Here is a 27680-nt window from a genome sequence, read left to right as displayed (position 1 = left end):
CTGCTGCGCCCACCGCAGAGGTAGGCAGGGAAGGAGGGATCGCGCACACCTGAGGAGCAGCTTCTATCCTGTATTTGCAGCTGAGCTGTCTGCTCTGCTCAGCATTGTGTCCATTACATATTACTCTCTCCGGGTGTTTAGGGTTCCCTGTTGATTTGTATACAAGTCACCAAGTCAAATAAATAGTGTCATATAACATATTTGAATAAGTCACTGGTAGGGATGTCCCGATACTGGTATCGGTATCGGGGCCAATACTAGCCATTTGCATGGTATCGGGGACTCGTTTAATGTCCCCGATACCATGCCTTATACCTGGTGCCGCTCTGCTGCCCCATTCTCCCGTCCTCTGGTCCGCATCATAGTGTTCCATGGAGGAGCATGTGACACACACGTCACTCCGCCTCCTCCCCCGCGCCCAGTGTAACGCTACGCAGGAAGCAGGAGTGACGTGTATGTCACATGCTCCTCCATAGGACGACACGATGCGGACCGGAGGAGAACGGGGCAGTGGAGCGGCAGCACCAGCCCCTGACAGAGGAGGGGGGGGCTGCTACTGTCTAAAGAGGGGGGCCTGCTGCTGTCTAAAGGGGGGCCCTGCTGCTGTCTAATAGGGGGGGGTGGTCCTGCTGCTGTCTAATAGGGGGGGTGGTCCTGCTGCTGTCTAATAGGGGGGGCCCTGCTGCTCTCAAATAGGGGGGGGAGCCCTGCTGCTGTCTAATAGGGGGGATACTCCCTACTATTGCAGGGGGATACTACCTACTATTAAAGACAATCTTACAGCAGAGTCACCTGCACTAACTTGAATGTATATGTAGATAGTGCAGGTGACCCGGTTTCTACTGCTGCTCACCATGTGGTCATCGTTCTCACCGCCAATGCAAATTCCCTGTTCTGTCCAATGGAGAAGAGAGAAATCTTGGCTCATACTACAGCAGCCGCCTCCATTGTACACAACAAGGACCCACATATCATACGGTAAGAAGCGCCAGAGACCGGGTCATCCTGGTATAAGATTCCCTTTAAAATAAAAGTACTCGTACTTGGTATCGGCGAGTACTAGAATTAAAGTATCGGTACTCGTACTCGGTCTTAAAAAAATGGTATCGGGACATCCCTAGTCACTGGTTTAAAGGGGTATTCCGGGCAAAAACATCTTATCCCCTTTCCAAAGGAATTGTTCACTTTACTGTCACTTTACTCTGAAGCATCTAAAATCAATCCGTGTAGTTTTTATATATATATATATATATATATATATATATTTTGCCATTGATACATTGTGACACATTAAGAAGCCGTGTTGTCTCATGAGATGGCTGACAATACTTCTTTCTCTTTGCAGCTGCGAACAGAGATGGAGGAGGAGAAGAGACAAGCAGTTAGCAAAGCCGTGGCCAATATACAAGGGGAGATGGACAAAAAGTGCAAACAAGTGAAAGAAAAGTGCAAGGAAGAGTTTGTTGAAGAAATCAAGAAGCTGGCAGCACAACACAAGCAGCTGATATCCCAGACCAAGAAGAAGCAGTGGGTAAGAGGCCCAATCTATATACAGCAGTGTTTCCCAACCAGGGTGCCTCCAGCTGTTGCAGAACTACAACTCCTAGCATGCCCGGACAGCCTTCAATTGAGAAACACTGATATACAGCTTAGGCCAGGGCTGCAGACACTGCGAGGACTGTTAAAACTTAGATAGACTCCCTTTATTGTGAAACATCCACCTGAAGAATCTAAAAGCTGGCCAGACATTTTAGGTAACCGTTTGACCTGACAGCACTATGGGCCCCGAGAGTATGTGTTACCCCTGGGTACAATGGATTTGTCTGGATCTTGAAGTGACATTCTGGCCATTTACATTTATCCACAAGATAGGAGATGTATAATTATTGGGGATCCAACTGCTGGCCCCCCAACAATCTCAAAAACCAGGGTCCTGTGTCCCATTAGAATGGAGCATCCATAACGTACTGCTGCTCCATATACAGTGACCCCCTGACCTACGATGGCCCCGACATACGATCATTTCACCATACGATGGTCTCTCAGAGGCCATTGCATGTTGAAGGCAGCATCAACATACGATGCTTTTGTATGTCGAGGCCATCGCATAAAAAGCTATCCGGCAGCGCAGACTTCTTCAGCTTCCGCTGGATAGCCGTTTACGGTGCCCCGTGTGCTCTGTTCAGTGTCACTCACCTGTCCCCGCTGCTCCAGACTGTCCTCTTCATGCTCCGCTGCATGGCCTTCCCTCTCCTTCATCGTCATCACGTCACCGCGCGTGATGGAGAGCGACGATCCAGGGCAGCGGTGACGGTCTGGAGAGGTGGGGACACCCCGGGGATGTGATGTCGGCGATAAAGAGCGACGATCCAGGGCAGCGGTGACAGTCTGGAGAGGTGGGGACACCCCGGGGACGTGATGACGGCGATAAAGAGCGACGATCCAGGGCAGCGGTGACAGTCTGGAGAGGTGGGGACACCCCAGGGACGTGATGACGGCGATAAAGAGCGACGATCCAGGGCAGCGGTGACGGTCCAGAGCGGCAGAGGGACACGTGAGTATAACTTTCTATATTATTATTGCACGGATCCCTCAACATACGATAAAGTCAAGTAATGATGGTTCATTTGGAACGAATTACCATCGTATGTTGAGGGATCACTGTATAATTAATGGATCGGCATTGCACACACAAAACCGGCACTCCATTACTTCAGGGGACTCGAAATCCTATTGTAGAGATTGTGGGGAGTTCCACCAGTCAGAATTCCTTGATCATAAACTTATCCTTTATCCTTTAAAGTAGTGTTAATGGCCACAATACCCCTGTAAGATAGAAATGCACAAAAGATAAAATTGTTTGTCTAACAGCTATCACTCCTGATTTCCTTATACACATGAACTCCCAGCTTAGGTGAGTGTGCATGTGCTCTGAATATGGAGAGGGAAGAAAGCTTGGGCAATGTCAATTATGTTCACACTATGAAATTTCCCCCTGGAGATATTCCCTGTTGAAGACTCCACCCGAACAGCCACTAGCAAAATTAATTGGTGTTAGGACCGTGCGGACCCGCGCCCTCACCATTAATGGCAATGCAGTCTGTGCGTAATTGTACCAAAAGAATGTACTGTGCATGTTTCTTTCAGCGGGTGAATGTCCGCAGATGAATTCTGCACTGCTGAAATTTTGATGTGAATGGGTCACGACAAGTCCCATTCACCCCAGTGTTAGATAAGTGCAGCGGAATCTCCCCACTGAATTCCTTAGTGGAATTCTGTGTGGAGATTCTGTAGTGTGAACATACCCTTAAAGGGGTACTCCACCCCTAGACATCCAAAGGATAGGGAATAAGATGTCTGTCCTGCCACTGGGGACCCCCTTGATCTCGGCTGCGGCACCCCAGACATCCGATGCACAGAGGGAACTTTGCTCTGTACCGGATGACTGGCGCTGCAGAGCGGAGGCTAGTGATGTCACGGTCATGCCCCGCTCGTGATGTCATGGCCACACCCCCTCAATGCAAGTCTGTGGGAGGGGGCGTGGCGGCCGCCCTCCCATAGACTTGCCCCCTCCCATAGACTTGCATTGAGGGGGCGTGGCTGTGACGTCACGAGCGGGGCATGACCGTGATGCAGCAGGGAGATCGCGGGGGTCCTCAGCAGCAGGACCCCCCCCCCCAATCAGACATCTTATCCCCTATTAAATAGAGGATAAGATGTCTAGGGGTGGAGTTCCCCTTTAAGAGGCCATCATATACATTACATGGTCAGGGGTTCCTGTCAAAATCATCAGGTTTGGTCAACCCATGTTTGTGCCAACTTAAAGGGGTACTCCGGTGGAAACCTTTTATTTTTTTTTTTAAATGAACTGATGTCAGATTTGTAAATGACTTCTATTAAAAAATCTTTACCCTTCCAGTACTTTTTAGCAGCTGTATGCTACAGAGGAAATTCTTTTCTTTTCAAATTTCTTTTTTGTCTTGTCCACAGTGCTCTCTGCTGACACCTTATGCCCGTGTCATGAACAGCCCAGAGCAGCATAGGTTTGCTATGAGGACTGCTCTGGACAGTTCCTGATACGGGCATCAGGTGTCAGCAGAGAGCACTGTGGTCAAGACAAAAAAGAAATTCAAAATGAAAAGAATTTCCTCTGTAGCATACAGCTGCTAAGGAGCACTGGAAGGGTACAGATTTTTTAATAGAAGTAATTTACAAATCTGTTTAACTTTCTGGCACCAGTTGATTAAAAAAAAATAATAATAATTCCACCGGAGTACCCCTTTAACTCTTTTGTCATTGTATTGTTTTTAGCCTATAAGACCTATAACGGTGTGACTGTGTTTCTTTCCTACAGTGCTACAACTGTGAAGAGGAGGCAATGTACCACTGCTGCTGGAACACCTCTTACTGCTCCATTAAGTGCCAGCAGGAACACTGGCACGCTGAACACAAGAGAACCTGTCGCAGGAAAAGATGAATCCTTCCCTCCCTCTTGTGTTGTTTTCTTCATATCTCTCCTCAAACTCTGTGTTTTGTTTTTAATATCCAAGATGCCGTTCTCGCTTACTATCCTTATACCATTTCCAAAGCAGCCCGTAGTTCGCCCAGTACTGGAAGATATGACACAACTCCTGTACTGAAGTGCCGAACTCTTTACTCCACAGCAGAAATATTTGGCACAATCCTCCGTGTGCTTGTATTCAGTCTCTAACCTGTTTGCTGCCAGAGGATCCCGCAGTGTGTTTTTATTTCTGATAAGTGCATGACATCTCTTCTGAAAACAGCCGAGGTTAGACGTCGTTCCTTCCCGTACTAACACGTGAGAAGTTGGAAGTGCGTTTTACATTCATATTGAAATATTTTGGCTAATACACAGTAGTTTTTTGCTAGTCGAATTTGCATTTCAGGTTTAAGGCATTTTGAGTTTTTTAAACGTTTTAATGTTTTAAAGTAATTTTTAACAAATATGTGTCAGCCAAGCGACAGGTCTTAATCTCCCCCCTATAGAAGCAGAGGGAAAAAAGGCACCCTAATTTGGTCTCATGGAGTAACCCTGGACCACAAATTTAGCTGATAGCAAAGATCAATTCACATTGAGCCAAATGTGTGGTGCCAGTCAGTTCTTGGTGGAGCTGTGAATGTAAAGAAAACCTAAAGGGAGGGGGGGGGGGATATATTACTACCTTTTTAAGTAGAAAAAAAAGCCTCACGTCTGAAACCTGCCAAGCTTGTGTCATTACGTTCCTTCTACTTTGAAAGGCATTATGATATTTTAGTTGTTCTGTACCAGGGGGTTTTAAGATTTTTGGGAACAGGGTTCATACAAAGCAAGAAATGTTTTTTTTTTCTTGCCTATTTTATTTGTAAAAATATATCCCATGTTTGTTCATTACTTATTTTCAATATATAAACTTTTATAAAGAAATGAAATATATTAACTTTGATTGCATAGTTTTAAATACTGGTAATCTTCTCTTAGTTCATAGGCGTTACTTTTACAATTTGCACAGTTCATAGTCCTATGGAGGCACACTAAAAAGAGACAATTCATCCCAAGAATCACCCTTGGACAACTTCTTACAGGGTTTATTGAGCGCTCGCGTGTGCTGTTATTGTACCTTAGAAATAGTTCACCTGTTCACAGAAATGCTAGGCATGCACGATTGTCACCTAGGGGCGTTAATCGGGGGTCACCTTGCTCTGGGAATCTTTGATTGACGTCCTGAATATACCGGGGCTTCATAAGTAGAAAATGTGATTTACTTATGTAGCTTTCTGTATTGGATTTCTAGTGTTGCAGGTTTTTAATCTTTCATGTCACACTAAGCATGCACATGATCAGGGCACTACTGCCATGTAAGCTAATACAATCAGAATGTGCATCAATGTGTCATAGGTAGTAGCTGATTTTGCAACAAATTACAATGTAAATTTTACTAGGAGGCCTACGCCATAGTATGGAGACATTAAAACCGATAATCATTCTGTAGGCAACTCTTGGTTAAACTGCAGGTCACCTATGCAGCTAGTTCTTTTTATTGTTTCAAGGGATCAAGGATTATACAAGCATGGCTGCTTTCCTCCAGAGAGAGAACAGCGCCATACATGTCCATGTCTAATATGAAACTGAGCTTCATGTCAATAAATAGTCTTGGACAGGTTTGGTGCTGTTTCTGGAAAAACAAACAAAGCAATTATGTTTTTGTAATCTTGACCCCCCCCCCCTTTAAATGGGTTATTCAGGAATCGAAAAACAGAGCACTTTTTTTTTTTTAACGCTTCCGGTCTGTCCCCAGGTTGTGTGTGGCTTTACATATTACAACTTGGCTCTATTAACTGCAATGGAATGGAGCTGCAAAGCCACACCCAACCTGGAGACAAACGGGAAGTAGTTTTTAAAAGAAATTAGCTCTGTTTTTCAATTCCTAGATAAGCCCTTTAATGTATCTACAACTATAAAGAAATTATCTTTCTTAAATTCTTTATAAAAAATCTACAATTTTGTGTCCACAGCTCTTATAGAGACCATTGTGTCTAGAAACTTACTTTCTCTTTGCACAAATCTCTCTCTAATGTGCAGGACTCGGCTGTAAGAAATGAAGAAAATGTATGGAAAGTTTGTTGCAGCATAAAACAATGACTTTAGCATTTAGATAATCTTTAAAGGGGTTGTCCCGTGAAAGAAACAGCCTGTGCATGGTGTCAGCAATTATAATAACACAGCTTACTAATATAGTGTTACTAGTCATAGTGCACAGATCTTCCATATGAGCTGAGTTGTCTGGTTTAAAGCTGTCACGTCACATTCTGTGCATGCAGTCTGTTCCTTCCCTGCTCTCCTTTCCTGTCTGCTTGGAAGGAGGCCATTGATGTCAAGGGGGTGGCTCATATTACTGCTCATTAGTTTTATGACCCCTTTAGATAATGCAGCAGGAAGCCTTTTTTGTCACATTAGTTTCTGTCAGAATAGGCTCAATGCTGTCTTATAGAAGTAATCCTAAATCTAATGGCCAGTAGTATGAGTTCCCCCTTCACATCACCGGACTTGTCTTGAGCAGGGAGAAGGGACTGGAGCAGACTGCATTCAGAGTGTGTGACTTGGCATCAGAGCTACAAGCCAGACAGCTCAGTTAATATGGAAGATCTGTGTAGGATGGCCAATAATGTTGCTTTAAAAAAAACTTTTTTTTTTTTCATAAAACATACACATTTTTTATTTTTTTGCTGGACAACACCTTTAACTCTCATCTATCATGCGACCTTAGCTAAAGCATCCACTTAGCAAAATCACCACCTAAGCATCTGAGATCTACCAGATGCTTAAGGGGTTCTTGTCATAACAAAAAATAAATAAAAACAAGCACTTTTTAGGATCTGATAGATCATTGGCACTTGTGGTTTTGCTGGTCTAAGTGTCAATGATTTTCCAGATGCTTTAGTAAGTGTTCTATGTTATAATATAATATGGGCACATTTTACTTCAAATGCTGGGCCTATATGTCTCCATGGTAACCGCTTTGTGTTGTCTGATTCTGCAGTCATACTAGCATCTATCTGTCCCCTATTTTTTAGGAACCTACCAAAAATATATTAGTAAGAAGTAGGGGACAGCTAGGAGGGAAGTATGACTTTACGGGATCAGACTACACAGGGATGTATTTGTAGTCTGTAACCATGGAGATACAGCGACCTGCATAGACAAAACAATAGACCCAAAACAATAGGATTTTTTTTTTAATGAAGTCATTTAGTTTTTTCAATGTAGATGCATTGGAACAATAAAAAGTAAAATATTTGTGCGCAGGTATGAATTACCTAGGATTAGTCAGAGGGATGCTGAACCGATCAGGAAGCTATATGATGTATTTTTGTGCATTTTTAGTTCATTCCCAACCTGCTATAAACAGGTAGGAGCTGCCTTGATGTTGGGGCCCCTGATGTCTACAGTCAGATACACAGCAATTACTGTCAGGATCTCTGAGGAGCCGACGCTTCCTCCACACAGTAAAGAGTAATGCATGCCAGTTCTCTTGTAAAATATCAGTTTTTACAACATCTTCAGAGCATTAACCATAGGAATGGATCGATAGTTGAAATTAGTGCTGGGTGGTATGACCAAAAATGTATATCACAGTATTTTTCAAAATTTTGGCGGTTTTACTGTGTTTAACGGGGGGGGTCCTTAGTATAGTGTCAGATGGTTGGGGGTCCTCACCATGGTATCCGGGGTCTCGGTCAGGTTGCCTAGTAACTCTCCTCCACGTCTCTGCAGTTCTGCTCTATTTTTCTGGTGGTCGGGGGTCCTCACCATGGTACCTGGGGTATGGTCAGGTCGTCCAGTAACTCTCCTCCATGTCTTCAGTTCTGCTCGAGCTCTGCTCTAGTTTCCTGCGCCCGCCCAGAAGTCACGTGCCCGCCGGAAGTTGTAGTCCCCTCCCAGCTCCTCACAGTCAGTTCAGTGCGGCTCTGACTACACTTCCCAGAGACGCTGTGCGTCCGGACGTTTCTCTACGCCACCGCGCATTGGAGTTGATTGCTATGGAAACGGTATTGCGGTATGTGAAAAAAATCATATCGAAAAGAAAAAACACACCGGTATTCAGTATGAACCGGCATACCGCCCAGCACTAGTTGAAATAATGTTTTATTGTTTTTTTTCACCTATAAATCTTTCACGTTGGGAGAGGGGGGTTGTTTTAATAAACAACATCATCAGCCACTTTTTATTATCATTGTATTTTAATTCATCGTATGTTCTGTGTGTGAAAGGAAGTTCGTGTTTTGTTTTGTTTCTTGTTTTTGTTCTGTTTTATATGAGGATTCTGAGCAGGAATGTAGAGAAACCTAATGCGCTAGCTAATCGGAGGAAAGAATATTGAGGAAGATTTGTAAATATTTATTTAGATCTTTGCTATTTATTGCAAGTGATTAGAATATGGCAGTGGAAAATGTCACCCGGGGAGCACTTGTGAATACTGATGAATGGCTGAGAGTTAATGAACAGCCATATTCTGGTTACTGCGGGAGACAATGAATCTATCGGTAGTCTATCGATTTTACATATACTCCCACAGTGTGGTTTTATTTTTTTGTTAACATTCAGCTTCATACATAAAGTCAGCATGACGTGACTGCACTTTCTTAAGATGACAACATCATCTTCCTCAGTCCATCCATACGAGATAAACCACTCCACTGCTGTAATGGGCTATGGTACAATCCTGGCAGAACAGATACTTATATACAATATCTGCAGTATCGATCCAGACCTATGAATGAAAGTGTATTGTGAAAAAATAAATAAAAATACATTGATGTAATATCATTCCAAGAAACATACAATATAATGGTTATCTGCATGAGATTGAGACTTGTGTTATTTGGGCTTCTTTTCCTGTGTCTTTTGACATGGTTGCACATTGCAGAGTCAAATCTGTGTGAAAACTATAAAAAAAAAATCAATTAAAGATTGTGGCCTGGTTTTGTATATGTTGTAAGTTAAAGTAAAAAAAGAAAAATGACAAAAAAGAAAAATGTTTTGAGACAGTTACTACAAAACTGAATTCACTTCTGTTTCTTAAGCTGTACTAAGATGTTAAGCTTGGCCACTCTGCACATTGTAATTATCCATTGTGGCTGGTCTAGTTCTTTGACACATTCTGCCATTTTGTAAGCTGCTCTTACTAGCAATATGTGTTAACATTTGTTAATAAATGTATTTAAAATCAAACCATGGTGTGGATGAAATGACTTTTCTCTGGGGTTCCTCCATGCAGTCTTGTATTCTTTACAGGAGACTGTTCAGTGCAGCTCATTGTGATAAAATTCAAGGACTTTCAATGCCCTTGTCTGCATTCTCTTCTAGAGGATGGTTTAGGAAGGCATACTGTATAGGTAGCATTTAACAGGCAAAAAGTATGTGGGCATCTACACAGTACACCTATAGGAGCTTTTAGGGCATCCCATTCTTCATTCATAGGTGTTAATATGGATTTTATGTCCGACTACTCGTTATAGCAGCTATAGAATGAGATGTACAATTGAAAGAAAAAACTTAAACAGGTACAACCAAACGTGCTGTATAGGTGTCAGGTGTATGTATCCAATCAGATGTGACACCAGGTGATATAAGGAAGAGAGCCCTAGTAACGTCTCCTTTCTTTGCTGCTCGTCAGGAGAGTTAAGTTATATCAGTATACTGTGAAATTTTGTCCTTTTATACTTATTCCCTTAATTCATGTTTAAATTTATTCACATCCTCCTATTTGCGCATTCCCTTTATTTGCATTACCCTTTCATATCCTTATCTATTCTCCGTTTTACGCATATTATTTTATATTCTTCCCGCTTACCCTTTCTCTCCTCTTAAGTCTCTCCGACTCTCTCTCCATACATTATATTATTTAATTATATTCTGGTACCTACTCGCTCCCGAGTCCTCACACTCCGTGTATCTCCGACGCCATTACTTTCTCTGCGCAGCTCCGATTTTCGCGCGCATACTCCCGCTTCTCGTGAGACTTCCCCTCAACTGCCAATCTTGTACTCGCGTTCTCCTCACACTCCGTCACTTAATTTGTAAACTTCTTAAAGGCATTCGCTTTAAAAGACCTCCACGTCCAAAATATATTTCCACCTGGGATGTTTCCTTGGTTCTCTTTCTTCTTGGACAGACAACGATACTCTTTCTCAAAAAATTTCATCTTTTAAACTTACAATGCTTCTTTGTCTAATTTCCATCAAGAGAGTCTCTGATGTTCATGCTTAGACATATCTCGTAGGACTTTTTCCCCATTTTTAAATATGTAGACATACCAAGACTTCCCTTCATTCATATTTTCCTAACCGCCCTGACTTATACATACTATCCTGCTTACAGGCTTATGAACGGAAAACCTCTTCCCTACGTTCTCCATCCTCATCTCAATTTCCAGTTTCCTCATCTACCTTAGCCAGATGGATTAGAACCACGATGGCTCTAGCTGGCATTGATATATCTTTATTTGGTGCCCCCACTGTTCGAAGCGCTATTTCTACAAAAACTGCTGTCTCAGGCGGCTCCCTTTCCGATATCTTAAAAGCCGCTAATTGGTCTTCAGAAACTACTTTTAGATCTTTTTTACTTCCGCCATGAACCTCACGTTTCCATGTCTATACTCTAATTCTAAACCTTTTCTATTCTTGAATATATGTTTTCGTATGAGCCTCCTAGTCTGACATAAAATTTATGATTTTCCTAACGTTTGTTACGGAAAATATGGATTTTATTAACGACAGGAGGCGAATAATATCCCTCCCATAACCCTACCCTGATATATATCTCTATGTTTATTTAGCCTTCTAGGTTTCTCCATGATGACGACGTTCCAGTTCCTTACTCCTTTTGGATGACAACTCTACAACTCATCACTCTGATGGATTAAACTCTTTTAAGAATGGAATTTCTCCTACGTTTTTCTTTTCTTCAAATTCGGGACTGGATTTCTACTTCCTATTGTTCCTGGTTACAACTTCATCTTCTACTTACTCACACCAAAGAAAGGAGACGTTACTGGGGCTCTCTTCGTTATATCACCTGGTGTCACATCTGATTGGATACATACACCTGACACCTACACAGCATGTTTGGTTGTACCTGTCAAAGTTTTTTCTTTCAATTGTACATCTCTTTTTATAGCTGCTATAACGAGTAGTAAAGAATTTGGGAGTGTGTTTGGAAATTTTTGCCCATTCAAAAGAGTAATTTTGAGGTCAGGCACTGGAATTGGACAAGAGGCCTTCACTTGCAATCCCCTTTGTAGTTCATCCCAAAGGTGTTCCATGGGGTTGAGGTCAGGGCTCTGCAACCAGTCAAGTTCTTTCACACAAAACTCCCCCAACCACACCTTTATAGACTTTGGTTTGTCATGCTAGAACTGAAGGGCCAAACCCAGACTCTTTCTTTAAAGTTGGAAGTAGAGATGAGCGAAGTTACACTAATTCGATTCGTCATGAACTTCTCGGCTCGGCGGTTGCTGACTTTAGCCTGCATAAATTAGTTCAGCTTTCAGGCGCTCCAGTGGGCTGGAAAAGGTGTATACAGTCCTAGGAGAGAGTCTACTAGGACTATATCCACCTTTTCCAGCCCACCGGAGCACCTGAAAGCTGAACTCATTTATGCAGGCTAAATTAAGCAAACGCCGAGCCGCGAGGTTCGTGACGAATCAAATCACTGTAACTTCGCTTATCTCTAGATGGAAGCATACAAATGTAATGCTAAAGATTTTCTTTATTGGAACTTACAGGTATAGGCCAACTTCTAAAAACCACTCCACAGGATTTGTGTTCCTCCCCCGATCTTAACAGTTGGCACAATGCAGTAGTTGGTAGTCACCACACCCAGACTTGTCCATCAGACTGCCAGATAAGTATGAATTGTCACTCCACAAAACATCTTTCCTCTGCTCCAGAGTCAAGGGGGGGGTTGTACTATACATCACTCCATCCATTGCTTGGTTATGTAAGGCTTGTATGCATCTGCTCGGCCATGGAAATTCATGTCATGAAACTCCTGGCAGGGCACAGTTTTTGTGCTGATTTTTATGACAGATAAGGTTGTGGCAGAGTTGCTGTGGTCCCCAAACATGTCCATTTTCAATAATACCACTCACAGCTGATCATGGAAGGTCTAGGATGAAAGAAATTTCACCAGCTTACTGACTTGCTGCAGAGATGGCTCCTAATACAGAAACAGGCTATTCAGAGGGCTCTTAGAATGACCCATTGTTTCACAAATGTTTGAAGGCGACAGCATATGCCAAGAAACATGATGTGAATGTAGCACCTGTCTGTATTGCTGGCACCATATCTCCTTCACGCTTCCATCAGGAATTCTCACAATGAACCAGCCATAGAGGCAGGACACCCTTCATATGCCAGAACTTTTTCCTGTATAGTTGGACTAATATATCTCATTGCATTAGGATATGTACAGTGTTTACAGTGTGTTTGCCATAATCATGTGGCTTCCACCATTTTTATAAACAAAATTGTTTGGTTTTTTACACTCAAAATTATCTTGAGATGTCTCCACAGGGCAGGAGGAGTAATCTGTGAGATCCAGACTACAAAGTGTAGGTAGAAAACCTTTCTGTGTGAAAACTCATGTGGTGCTCAGTGAGAACTTGATGAACTCTAAGGCCCATATCATGCACTTGTGTTTGACACCAAAAGGATATGAGCACATACATACATACATACATACATAAGTTATAGCTGTCAGATTAAAGATTTATTTTTATTTTTTTTGCTCATAGCTACTTCTTCCAACTCCAAAATATATATATTTTTTCAATGGAGAGTGGAATGGCAGTGACTATATCCTATGGGAACAAATTTCAATGTAAAAATCAAACATTGCCACATCCTTCTTTTCCCAACATTTGCCATCAGGTTAAAGTCAGGAAGCCCACACAAAAACTGGATATTACCACCATGTTCTAGTATCTTCTAACACAGGAGAACATCCATTACGTGCAATGAAAAAAAAGGTTTCCAAATCAATAGAGACAGGGATTCCTTACTGTAAGAGCAGTGAGATTTCAGGACTGTCTGCCAGAGGAAGGTGTCATATAGTTACATAGTTTATAAGGTTAAAAAAAGATCAGATCCATCAAAATCAACCTATATCCCTATTGCGCTGATCCAGAGGAAGGGAAAAAACCTTTATGAGTCTGATACCAACTCATTCATGATATCTGAGACCCAGCTGGGTAGTAACGGTACAGATGGTTTTCTTCATAATCTTTGTTTATTCATCTTTACGGATTCATGAAATCTTGATGCAATAGAAAATGAAAAGTGAAGCTAAATAGCAGATACAGACATGTATGAGCTGAGATGTCCTTCCTGCTCAACACCTTGGAGAAGGTCCCCTAATATATTTATACATACTGTAGTTATTAGGTCGCCCCTAAGCCATCTTTTTTTCTAAACTAAATAACTGAAATGTAGTGTTCTCCTTCCCCTTATTAGGGTGCATTTACACCACGATTCGTTAACACGGTCACCGGATCCGGCTGGAGGCTATGAAAACTGGGCGCTCCCGTACCCCAGCCGGACCCATTTGAATGAGCCGACCAAATTCAGATAGTGACTCCAAATGTAAAACAAAATTAGGGAAACACAGCCGCACATCCACCATTTGTATTTTGATCTACTTGCTTCTCAGCATAATTTCAAAAACTAACAGGTTGTTAGTATACATTTTGATCAAAAAGTACAAGCCCACTCGCCACGTGAAGGCCACCTAGTCAGAGTGGGTCCCTAATCTAACACTTGTGTAGCGCCAGGTGGCGACCACCGCCTCCGCGACACCAAGCCCACAGGGGGGAATGACCCAGTGACCAGGCAGCCCCACTGCTCCCCACGGCTCTGGGCCACCCCACCTCACAGACAAAGCATCACAGTAACAATGGCCGTCACAGAGCACCACAACACTGTGAACACCTATCATGCTCCCTGCCAGAGGGCTGGGAGAGTGCTAGGATGAAACCCATATGATAATTAATAATAATTAAAAACGCCTGGGCCAAATGGGTGGAGTGGAGTGTTGGCTATGGATGAGGGGAGAGACTACAAGTGTAAAACAAAAATAGAGAAACAAAAACACAGCTGAACATCCACAGTTTATATTTTGATCTACTTGCTTCTCAGCATAAATTCAAACACTAACAGGTTGTTAGTATATACATTTTGATCAAAAAGTACCAGGCCACCTATTCAGAGTGGGTCCCTAACCTATCACTGGCGTAGTGGTTCCGGTCGGCTCATTTTTGCTCATTTTGCTACTGTTAACATAAACTTCTAAGTCCTTTTCTATGTCAGTCATCCCCAGTATTTTCCCATTTAATATTCCCAGCCTGTTTTTATCCATTTCATGTACATAACATTATCAGTGTTGAACCTCATCTGCCACTTTCCAGCCCAATCCTCCGACCTATCCAGATCCATTTGTAACAGTGCACTGTCCTCTATTGTGTTAACTACTTTACACAATGCACTGTCCTTTATTGTGTTAATCACTTTGCAAAGCTTAGTTTCATCGACAAAAGATTGATGCTTTACTATATAATCCCTTTTTTCACCACATCTGTAGCAATCAAATTATTATGAAGTATATTAGGAAAATGCTTAGTTTTTGAGGAAGTATTAAATTGAAAAAAAAAGTAGTTTCTAATGACAGTAATGTCAGTCTAATATGACAGTCACACTGTCATGCCCATAGGCGTGCGCACAGGGTGTGCCAGGTGTGCCCAGGCACACCCTAATCACCGCGGCCGTGGAGCAAAAGGGGCAGCTGCCCCGGGCCCTGTAATTCCTGGGGGCCCAAAAGCAGCTCGCCCCTTTTGCCCCATGGGCCCTGATAAAGCTGATAAAGGCTGGCGGGCCAGGTGTCAGGGGCCCGGCCAAAATGTTAGTGGGAGGGGGCCCAGGGGGAAGGAGAGGGTCCGGGGGGGGCGGGTTTGCGCCGCAAGCTACCTTTTTATGTTCGCCGCCGTCGTCACTCATCCCCAGGCAGCCAGTACCGCAATGGCTGTCTGGGAGATGGTCACGTGACGTGACGTGCGACGTCACGGGCGGCATCATAGAGAGTAGCGGAGCAGAGAGAGTCTCCCGCTCCTCTCAGTCCCCACACGGCCGCTTCCAGGATCCAGTCCACAGCAGGGGACCCACCGCCGGATATGTGAGTATGTATAATGTGTGTGTGTGGGGGGTATTTATTATATAGTGTGCGTGCGTGTGTGTGGGGGGGGGGTATTTATTATATAGTGTGCGTGCGTGTGTGTGTGGGGGGGTATTTATTATATAGTGTGTGTGTGTGGGGTGGGGGGGGAGTTATTATATAATGTGAGGGGGGATTTATTATATAGTGTGGGGGGGATTTATTATATAATGTGAGGGGGGATTTATTATATAGTGTGGGGGTGGGGGGGATTTATTATATAATGTGGGGGGGGATTAATTATATAGTGTGGGGGTGGGGGGGATTTATTATATAATGTGAGGGGGGATTTATTATATAATGTGAGGGGGGATTTATTATATAATGTGAGGGGGGATTTATTATATAGTGTGGGGGGATTCATTATATAATGTGAGGGGGGATTAATTACATAGTGTGGGGGGTGGGAGGGATTCATTATATAATGTGAGGGGGGATTCATTATATAATGTGAGGGGGGGGATTCATTATATAATGTGAGGGGGGATTAATTATATAATGTGAGGGGGGATTAATTATATAGTGTGGGTGTGGGGGATTTATTATATAATGTGAGGGGGGATTTATTATATAGTGTGGGGGGGGATTCATTATATAGTGTGGGTGTGGGGGATTCATTATATAATGTGAGGGGGGATTTATTATATGGTGTGGGGGGGATTTATTATATAATGTGAGTGGGGATTTATTATATAATATGAGGGGGGATTTATTATATAGTGTGGGGGGGATTTATTATATAACGTGAGGGGGGATTTATTATATAGTGTGGGGGGGATTTATTATATAATGTGAGGAGGGATTTATTATATAGTGTGGGGGTGGGGGGATTTATTATATAATGTGAGGGGGGATTTATTATATGGTGTGGGGGGGGATTTATTATATAATGTGAGGGGGGATTTATTATATAGTGTGGGGGGATTCATTATATAATGTGAGGGGGGATTAATTATATAGTGTGGGGGGTGGGGGGGATTCATTATATAATGTGAGGGGGGGATTCATTATATAATGTGAGGGGGGATTAATTATATAATGTGAGGGGGGATTAATTATATAGTGTGGGTGTGGGGGATTTATTATATAATGTGAGGGGGGATTTATTATATAATGTGAGGGGGGATTTATTATATGGTGTGGGGGGGATTTATTATATAATGTGAGTGGGGATTTATTATATAATATGAGGGGGGATTTATTATATAGTGTGGGGGGGATTTATTATATAGTGTGGGGGGGATTTATTATATAACGTGAGGGGGGATTTATTATATAGTGTGGGGGGGATTTATTATATAATGTGAGGGGGGATTTATTATATAGTGTGGGGGTGGGGGGATTTATTATATAATGTGAGGGGGGATTTATTATATGGTGTGGGGGAAATTTATTATATAATGTGAGGGGGGATTTATTATATAATGTGAGGGGGGATTTATTATATAATGTGGGTGTGGGGGATTTATTATATAATGTGAGGGGGGATTTATTATATAGTGTGAGGGGGGATTTATTATATAGTGTGGGGGGGGATTCATTATATAGTGTGGGGGGGATTCATTATATAATGTGAGGGGGGATTCATTATATAATGTGAGGGGGGATTTATTATATAATGTGAGGGGGATTCATTATATAATGTGAGGGGGGATTTATTATATGGTGTGGGGGGGATTTATTATATAATGTGAGTGGGGATTTATTATATAATATGAGGGGGGATTTATTATATAGTGTGGGGGGGATTTATTATATAGTGTGGGGGGATTTATTATATAACGTGAGGGGGGATTTATTATATAATGTGAGGGGGGATTTATTATATAGTGTGGGGGGGATTTATTATATAATGTGAGGGGGGATTTATTATATGGTGTGGGGGAAATTTATTATATAATGTGAGGGGGGATTTATTATATAATATGAGGGGGGATTTATTATATAATGTGAGGGGGGATTTATTATATAATGTGAGGGGGAATTTATTATATAGTGTGGGGGTGGGGGGGATTTATTATATAATGTGAGGGGGGATTTACTATATAGTGTGAGGGGGATTTATTATATAGTGTGGGGGGGATTTATTATATAATGTGAGGGGGGATTTATTATATAGTGTGGGGGGGATTTATTATATAATGTGAGGGGGGATTTATTATATAATGTGAGGGGGGATTTATTATATAGTGTGGGGGGATTTATTATATAATGTGAGGGGGGATTTATTATATAGTGTGGGGGGGATTTATTATATAACGTGAGGGGGGATTTATTATATAGTGTGGGGGTGGGGGGATTTATTATATAATGTGAGGGGGGATTTATTATATAGTGTGGGGGTGGGGGGATTTATTATATAATGTGAGGGGGGATTTATTATATAATGTGAGAAGGGAGGAAATTATGCATGTGAGGGGAGGATAATAGTGATTATTATAATCCTCCCCTCACGTATATGTAACATCTCTCCCTCACATGTATAATCTGATAATCCCCTCCTCACACTGATTATCCCCTCACATATATAATATCATAATCAGATTATGTGTGAGGGGATTATCAATGTGAGGAGGGGATTATCAGATTATACATGTGAGGGGGAGATGTTACATATATGTGAGGGGAGGATTATAATAATCACTATTATCCTCCCCTTACATGCATAATCTGATAATCCCCTCCCCCGTACGTATCCTGTACTGATCCTGAGTTATATCCTGTAAATCTTTTTATTATAAAAATCTAAAACATAACAGACATAATCAATAATACATAACATAAACTCAGCTTACATGCGCCATAAATATGAAACAAAATAAGACAAATTGTCATTATAACAAAAACTAAACTTTTACCAGCCAGTCCAGTTTCAACTAAAACTAATTACGTACACGTATATATAAACTAATGAAATATTATGCGTACCCCAACACCATACATCACACCAAACTCACACCAAATACACAAACAAAAACTCTGCCATACCCGGCAATAGGAAATAAAAGCCGTCCAAACCTGGACATAATGAAAATATTGACTAACAGGCAGCAGATACATTACAGACAAAACATACATATAAACATACATATAAACATAAACATACATATAAACATAAACATACATATAAACATACATATAAACATACATATAAACATACATATAAACATAAACATACATATAAACATACATATAAACCTAAACATACATATAAACATACATATAAACATACATATAAACATACATATAAACATACATATAAACATACATATAAACATACGTATAAACATACATATAAACATACATATAAACATACATATAAACATAAACATACATATAAACATACATATAAACATAAACATACATATAAACATACATATAAACATACATATAAACATACATATAAACATACATAGACTTTTTTTTTTCCTTTTCCTCTCTCTCTCTCTCTCTCTCCCTCTCTCTCTCTCTCCCTCTCTCCCTCTCTCTCTCCCTCCTCCGATCCCACACTCACTCACACCCATCCTCACCACCATCATTAGCGGATATCACACTCATACCCATCCTCTCCTAATATATATTAAAAAAAAAAAAAAAAAAAAAAAAAAATTTCAAAACAAATAGATCCGGCTGCCTTAACTAAAACGAAAGGTAACTAAACATTAATAAGCATACATATACGGTAATACAGAAATACAGGTAAATGAATAACAATAACAACTCTTTCACTATCTAATCCCAAAGCCCCTCCAGCCCCTCTGGCCATGAGATGGTATAAATGTCCAGTCCAGTCCAGTCCATAATCCACACCAGGAGCCGGGCATCATGGAGTCCAATATTGTTCATCAATGGCTCCACCCAGCTCAACTCTTACCCCCCATTCCCCCACCCAACCTATTCTATAGCCCCCTATATACATATATACAAGAAAGTAAAAGCAAGGCCTATTCAGCCATGCCACCAAAAGGTTTGCCACACAACATAATTACTTAAACACATACTATACACTTATTAACATAAACATAACTATATACATAACTATACATATAACTACATTACTATATACATAACATAACAATTGTAAGGCCCAAGTTCAGTTACCTGCAAGCCCTTCATACACTCATTTCTCTAAAACAAAACAAAAAGCTAAAGGTGACATGCGCCAGCCCTCCACCGGGATCAGAGTATGGCAGACCAGATACCAAATAATTTTTAAACCTATCCCTCACCTACTTTACCTAGACTCACACTATCGCTGCCCCTAAAGTTTAAGCTGTCCCTACACACTGACCCTAACACTGACCCTACCACTCTATCCCTAACCAGAATTAAGGTGCCTCCCCCAAAGGGTTCAGCATCTAGGGCACATCAAATGAAAACCCTCTCCATAGGAGAGAAGCCCTACTTGTACCCAATCTGCCATACTCTAAAGACCTGATCTTCCCGAGATCACCGGTGATATTCCTACAGACCTCCACCTCGGAGAGGACTCTTCGCTGTGTAGATACTAAACACCGTGCATTCCACGTGTGGTACCTAACCACTAAGCTAACTAAAAATAATGTGCACCGATCTCGGCCACCCAGGATCTTGAATGCTCCATAAGCCCACTCCGGATAGGCAAGGCCGGCAAGTTGACTCCAGCCGATGGAAGCGCCCACCCGGTTGTAGACCCCTATATTAAAGTGACAATGAAGCAGGAAGTGGTCCATGCTTTCCAGCGTGTTCCCGCACTCTTCTCGGGGACAGTCCTGGTCATCAGAGCTCCTACACTTCAGGTTGTCCCTTACACATAGCTTCCCCTGAAAGCAGCGCCAGGCCAAGTCCCAAAACTTCTGGGGGATCCGTTTCGAGTTCAAAAGACTTAAACCAACCCTCAGATCCCGACCTGGGCAGTCCCTGAGCGCCAGAGGCTTCTGGAAGTGGGTCAACAGAACCCGTTTGGGAGATCAGGACCCAGTCAAGGCGTTCCCTTGACACACTCCCAGACCCCACCGACGTAACGCCTTCAGAGTCGGGGTAGCGTAAGCCGGAAGATATCCATGTGGTGTACGGAGGTCCTTCACTTGCCCTCCTGTCTCCCATTCCTGGAAGAAAGGCCGAAACCACTCCCTGCAGGAGAGTACCCACGGAGGAGACCTCTCTTTCCAGAGGTTTGCGATGTTGGCTTTCAAGAAGGTGTTCGTTAAGAACACCACAGGGTTTACCATAGATAAACCCCCTAGTCTCCTCGTGCGGTACGTAACCTCCCTCTTGACTAGGTTCAACCTGTTCCCCCATAACAGTTGGAAAAACAGGCTGTAGATCCTAGTGTAGTAAACCTCTGGCAAGATACATACGCTGCCCAGATAGATAAACAAGGGGAGCAGGTACGATTTGATCAGGTGTATCCTTTCCCTGAGGGTCATAGACCAACCCTTCCACTGGTCCACCTTCTGAGCGGCATCCTGGAGCTTACCATCCCAGTTTTTGGTGGGATAATCATCCTGGCCAAATGTGATGCCCAAAACTTTTGCTGACTCTTGGAGCCCTGGAAGGGTGTCCGGGAGATCAAACGTGGGATCCCCCCCTCCCAGCCAGAGACTTTCACACTTATCCCGATTGATCTTGGACCCGGATGCCTCCGAGTAACGATCCACCTCCGACATCACCACCTCGACCTCCACCCTCGAGGAGACGAAAATGGTGACATCATCAGCGTACGCCACCACTCTCTGGGCGACATCCAGCTCCGCCAGACTCATCCCGACTCCCGCTAACGGCCCACAATCTACCCTCCGGACGAAGGGATCGATTGCGAACACGTATAACAGCGGGCTCAAAGGACAACCCTGACGGACTCCGGACCCCACCTCAAAAGAGCGGCCAGACCAACCGTTCACCAGTGGGAAACTCTCTGCCCCTGCATATATGGTGACAAGCCAATTCACAAAAGTACTCGGTAAGCCATATCTCAGGAGGACGGACCAGAGGTACTCGTGGTTCACCCGATCAAATGCTTTGGCCTGATCCAGGGACAACAAGTACCCCTTCCAGAGACCCGCACTACTCCGCCCCACTGCCTCCCTGACACTGAGGACAGCACTTAAGGTGCTTCGGCCCGGAACAGAGCAGTGCTGGGCCCCCGAAAGGAGCCGGGGTGCAAACTTCACCAACCGATTAAACAGTATCTTGGCCAGAAGCTTCCTGTCCGTATTGAGAAGAGCTATGGGTCTCCAATTCTCAATCCGGCTAGGATCTTTACCCTTTGAGAGAAGAATCAGGGCCGACCTCCTCATTGACTTTGGCAGAGTGCCCGAGGAGAGACACTCATTAAATACCTCAGTCAAGAGGGGAGCTAAAGACTCCTTAAAGGTCCTGTACCACTCGGATGTTAAGCCATCCGGACCTGGAGACTTCTTAGGGGCAAGCCCCTCGATCGCCAGTCTCACTTCCTCTTCCCTGATTTCTTCTGCCAAAACATCAAGAGAGGGGTCTACCCCTGGCTCAGGAATGGTTTCAGCCAGGAAAGCCGACATCTTGTCCCGATCTAGATCCTTCCTCCCCAAGAGGTGTGAGTAGAAGGATCTGACAACCTCCAGGATCCCTGATCTGGACCGATTCAGAGATCCCGTACTATCGATCAGTCCTGAAATGACTTTACTACTCACTGACATCTTACAGTTTCTGTAAGGGTCGGGCGAGCGGTACTTCCCGAAATCCCTCTCAAAAACCAAAGATGCGTGCCTATCATACTGACACCTCATCAGCAAGGATTTCACTCTGGAGATATCCTCTCGGCTACCTCCAGTCGAGACGAGAAGCTCGAGTTTCCTCCTCAGACCCTGATACAGGCGATACCTGTTCAGGGACCTGAGGCTCGAGAGCTGGCGGAAGAACCCCGCAACCCGCTTCTTGAATATCTCCCACCACTCTGACTTACTACTACAAAGGCCCAGTAAAGGTACCTGACTCTGAAGAAAATCCTCAAAGGACTGTCTTATCTCCGCTTCCTCCAGGAGGGACGAATTCAGCTTCCAATAACCTTTACCCATCCGGGGGGTCTCTGAAACATTCAAGGAAAACAAAATCATACAGTGATCGGAGAACTCCACCTCAATCACGGACACTGCGGAAGAGACGGCTTCCTCCTTTAAATAAAACCTGTCTATCCTAGACCTGCAGCTACCTCGATGATAGGTGAAACCCGCGTGGCCTGAGGGGCTCCGGATGTGGGCGTCCTCTAGGCGAGCTTCCCTAACTATGCTATTGAGGGCTGTACTGTCATAAGCCAGCGGACCATTGGAGCCTCTCCTATCTTGGGACCTCGTGACAGTATTGAAGTCCCCTCCAAAGATCACTTGCCGACTTGTAAAAAGGAAGGGCTTGATCCTCATAAAGAGGCTTTTACGGTCCCACTTTGTTTGTGGGGCGTAGATGTTAATGAGCCGGAGCTCTTGCCCCTTCATGAGGACATCTAAGATCAGGCACCTCCCCATTTCCAACTCGATAACCCGTCTGCATTCAACAGGAGCGGTAAAAAGGACCGCCACCCCACTATATGGCTCAGCCGCAAGAGACCAGTGGGAGGGGCCGCGCCTCCACTCTCTCCTGGCTTTTACCAGGGAGGCTAGATCTGACAACCTGGTCTCTTGCAGATACAAAATGTCGGCTTCAACTCGGCCGAGAAAATCAAAGGCTGCAAATCTAGCCATATCAGACTTAATGCTGGCACAGTTAATGGATGCCAGCGTCAATGGGGTGAGTGCCGCCATCCTGAGTGATCGAGTTGGATGGCCTATCCCCTTTACCTCTTACCCTTCTTCTTCCCCCCTTCCCCATCAGAAGAAGACCCCCTTTCCTTCTTTTTAGACCTCTTTAGGGATGCTGACATATCCATCCCACGATCCTCATCTCCTGACCCAGGGGCCACCTGCCCTCCCAAGGAAGTTACCTCAGAAGGAACAGGCTCAGCACCTCCCGGAGGTTCCTCCGCCTCTGAACAAAGACTCTCAGCCTCCCCCTCCAAAGAAAGGGAAGAGTCCTTGCCAAGGGCCCGATACCTATTGGATAGAACGATCAGAGGGGGGTTGGTCAGGCTTTTCCCAGGCACTTGGCCTGCAACACCGGAGGAGGAAGATGATGCCCTGAGTACCCTCTGGCCCTGCCTCCTTCTGCCGCACTTTTGTTTTTCCTTTTGCCCTTTCCCATCTTCCTCATCCAAACTTTCATATTGAGAGGAACTTGAGGAAATGGCCCTATTTGCCTCCTCTTTACGAAGTTTCCTTATCTCTTCACCTAACTCGGCGTCCCCAAGAGCCTCAGCTGTCTTCTCTGAGCCAGCGTCGGGAGCAGGATCCCGGACTACACCTTCTACCAGGGAACTTTCAAGATCCCTGCTCCTTCTGCGCCTCTCCTCCCTCCTAAGCTTAGAGGGGCTCTTGTTCTTAACTTTCTTCATTGGCTCTAGTGCCCCTTCTCCTCTGCTGGTCCCCACCCCAGATGAGGCAACCTCACTGCTCTCCCCATCCCGGGTGGTCACAGCATTGGAGAATGAGCGGGGACACCGGCTAAATGGGTGACCAAGGTCACCACACAGGTTACAGCGAATCCGGCCACAGGTGGCAGCCAGATGACCCTCCGCACCGCACAATGCGCACATCTGCTTAGTGCAGTTTGCGCTAAAGTGTGTGGGATCACCACACTTGTGGCACAGCTTCGGCTGTCCCTGGTAAAAGACTTGGATCCTATCGCGGCCGAGAAAGGCGGCTGATGGAATGTGTGCGACAGTGTTACCTGAACGGCGGAGGCGGACGGAAAACGTCCAGGCTCCAGACCAAATGCCATGTTCATCCAGATTTTTCTTGGGGACGTCCGTCACCTCCCCATACCTGCTCAGCCAGGTCATTATGTCATAGCAAGAAAGAGACTCGTTACGTGTCAGAACGGTCACTTTCTTGACAAAACTCTGGCGGGATACCGCCTTCACAGCGAAATCCCGCCAGACAGGCTCGTCCTTCACCAGTGCGTGATTAGACCAAAAGAGCTCAAGCCCTTCTGGCTTCACAAAACTGATGTCGAACTCAGAGGTACCGAAGGGGTGGATCAGAGCAAAGATGTCATTAGCCCTGAATCCCATCTGGAAAAGAAGCTCCACAACTTTTGCCCTAGAAGGGCATGCATCACCGCCTCTCCATACCAGACGGGCCACATTCCTCCGGCCACGCTCCTGCCCGCTTGTTGGAAGGGACCAGACCACCTCCCCATTATGCTCTCGGAATGCCCCAAGTCCATGTCTTTCTATCCAAAAAGACAAGTCGACCTCCCGGTCCTCTACCTGGAGCGTTCTATCCCCTCTCCTTAAAGCCTCCAGGAGGCGCTGTTGCAAGTTACCTTCCCCTGGATTAAGAGATGAGGATCCCCTGGGACCCCCAGCAGCGACATTAGCATAACTCCTTATTGGAGCAGTCGCTACCGGGGGGGCAGCCGGACCGACACCACTCCCCCCAGAAACAACAGTAGAGGCAGTAACATTATACATAACACTTGTGCCTGTCCCCTCCTGCCTAGCTGCACTGGACTGGCCGGGATATAATCTTGCTGGCTTTATGATGCCGGGCTTTACACTTGCATCATTGGCTTCATTGGGCACACTCAACCTTGCAGCAGTCTTCCCTTTAGAAATATCGGAAGAAGCTGCTTTGTCGCATACTTTGCCCTCGGCCTCCGCCAATACCTCGGCTTCAATTTCTTTAACTGCTACTAACATTGCATGGGTTGTATCATGTCCATGTTCCTGTGGTACCAGTCCTCCACCGCCAGCTCCACCCACAGCAGCCCCACCACAGCGCCACAACTCAAAAGAGCCAGACACCGCTGACTGGGCCGCCGAGAATGGCGCTCCGGTTCCAGACACCTGGACACTCCCCCCTTTGCCTGCAGAGGAGTGCCCTGCAGTGCCAGACCTGTTCTGGGAGCTGCCCTCTCCCTTGTCTTTATAATTGCCCGGCCGCCCGAGCTCCATACCAACCTCTGCCACCTGGACACTCCCCCCCTCACCTGCAGAGGAGTGCCCCGCAACGCCAATATCCCTTAACTGGGGACATGCTACCTTGTCCGCAACACTGTCCGGCCCCTTGGCCGTATCTTTGCAGGTGCTGGCCCCGCTACTATGACAAGCGAGGCCAGCGCTTTCCCCCATCTTTACTTTATTATCCCAGGTGTTCTGGCCCCGCTCCACATTTGCAGAAGGGGGGACAGGCAGATTACCAGGGTCTGCACCCTGAACTGACTTTGCAGCCGGCCCAGGGTGCACAAAAGGAACATAAATCAAGCTTACTTGCTCAGATGTTTTTTTCTGCCTTTTCTTCTTCTTTTTTATTATTTGTTCCTCTCCAAGGTCGTCGCCAAAACTAAAATTATCCAAATGCATGGGGGACTCCATCTTTACAATTTGTGCCAGCAGGGCGCCACCACAACCCTCCTCCTCCTCGCCAGCACTCTCGCCCGATGAAGGTGGTAATGCCACTTGTCCTGCAGGTAGACTTGCTTGGGACATGTTCACACCCTGCATTGGCTGCGGCTTGGCTTCCACAGCTTCCCCACTTGCCAGCACCTTAGCCTCTTCAGCCTCCATTTCTTGGACCTCATCCTCACTACTGCTCTCATCTGCTGAACAATCACCCCCAATCTCCTCTTCTTTTACTGGGGATTTCATCCTGGAGGAGCGATCCTCATTAAGAAGTTTCTCCCTAAATAAATAGCTCCCCTCCAGGACAGCCATTCTCCTCAGCTCAGTCTCCTCCAGCTCCAGCCTCAAGGACTTAACCCTTGCAGAGTACTCTGGTTTCTTCCGCTTGGTAGTTGTGCTCACCTGATACTTGGCAAACTTTAGCTCCTCTCTCAGCTCCCTCAGCTTCTTCCCAAGGAGTTCGTACTTGCCAATCTTGGCAGCAAGTCTGGAGCTGTATGTCGCCATAGACTCCTTGGGTCTTCTCTGGCCCCACTGCTCCACAACCTGGCTCTTGGAGGAGCTCTTCTGTGCTACAGAGACCTTCTTTAAACCTGTCTTGCTTGCAGGCTTTTCTTCCTGGCTGAGAGCCTTGCGGCTTCCAACCATTGCTGGAGGGACAGAATCCACATCGCTGCGGACCCTGCCAGATCTTCTAACCCCTCCAGCCGGGGCACTGGCTGGTAGCTTTCCCTCTACACCCCTCGCCAGCCTGGACCGAGGAGTGGAGGTCAGGGGATTCATGCTGATGGCTCCCCCAGGAATCTGCCACCTTCCTGGGAAAGCAGGTGGAAAAATCAGCCTCTCTCCTCTGGAAGTCTGGAGTCTCAGGAGCTCAGCAACAGACACACCTAGCGACCACACCCTCCAGAGCTGTACTCACTATTCTGCTGGTGAGGTCACTGTGTACATACATTACATTACTTATCCTGTACTGATCCTGAGTTATATCCTGTATTATACTCCAGAGCTGTACTCACTATTCTGCTGGTGAGGTCACTGTGTACATACATTACATTACTGATCCTGTACTGATCCCGAGTGTGTGTGGGATGGGGATACCGCCATTATACATACACTGTACAGCAAGCATACCTCCATTATACATACACTGTACAGCAAGCATACCTCCATTATACATACACTGTACAGCAAGCATACCTCCATTATACATACACTGTACAGCAAGCATACCGCCATTATACATACACTGTACAGCAATCCTACCACCATTATACATACACTGTACAACAATCATACCTCCATTATACATACTGTCTGTGACTGTACAGCAATCATACATCCAATCCATTATTAATGGATTGGATGTATGATTGCTGTACAGTCACAGTGTATGTATAATGGAGGTATGATTGCTGTAGAGTGTATGTATAATGGTGGTATGCTTGCTGTACAGTGTATGTATAA

The 27680-nt window shown here is 44.6% G+C and overlaps 1 protein-coding gene across 4 annotated transcripts in view; it reads left to right on the top strand.

Moving 5' to 3' along the window:
- The window catches only part of ZMYND11 (zinc finger MYND-type containing 11), an 89494-nt gene extending 79764 nt beyond the window's left edge, over nt 1-9730 (top strand). For all 4 annotated transcript variants that reach the window (XM_056519544.1, XM_056519541.1, XM_056519543.1 and 1 more), the window contains 2 exons: nt 1346-1531; nt 4355-9730. In XM_056519544.1, coding sequence (XP_056375519.1) covers nt 1346-1531; nt 4355-4477 — 309 coding nt within the window. In that variant the 3' untranslated portion in view covers nt 4478-9730. The remainder of the gene's footprint in view (nt 1-1345; nt 1532-4354) is intronic.
- The last annotated feature ends 17950 nt before the right edge of the window (nt 9731-27680 follow it).

This window comes from Hyla sarda, chromosome 5 (genome assembly GCF_029499605.1).
Source record: "Hyla sarda isolate aHylSar1 chromosome 5, aHylSar1.hap1, whole genome shotgun sequence".
Classification (NCBI taxonomy): Eukaryota; Metazoa; Chordata; class Amphibia; order Anura; family Hylidae; genus Hyla; species Hyla sarda.
Note: the sequence above shows the minus strand (reverse complement) of the source record. Positions and strands in the feature narration are given on the sequence as shown.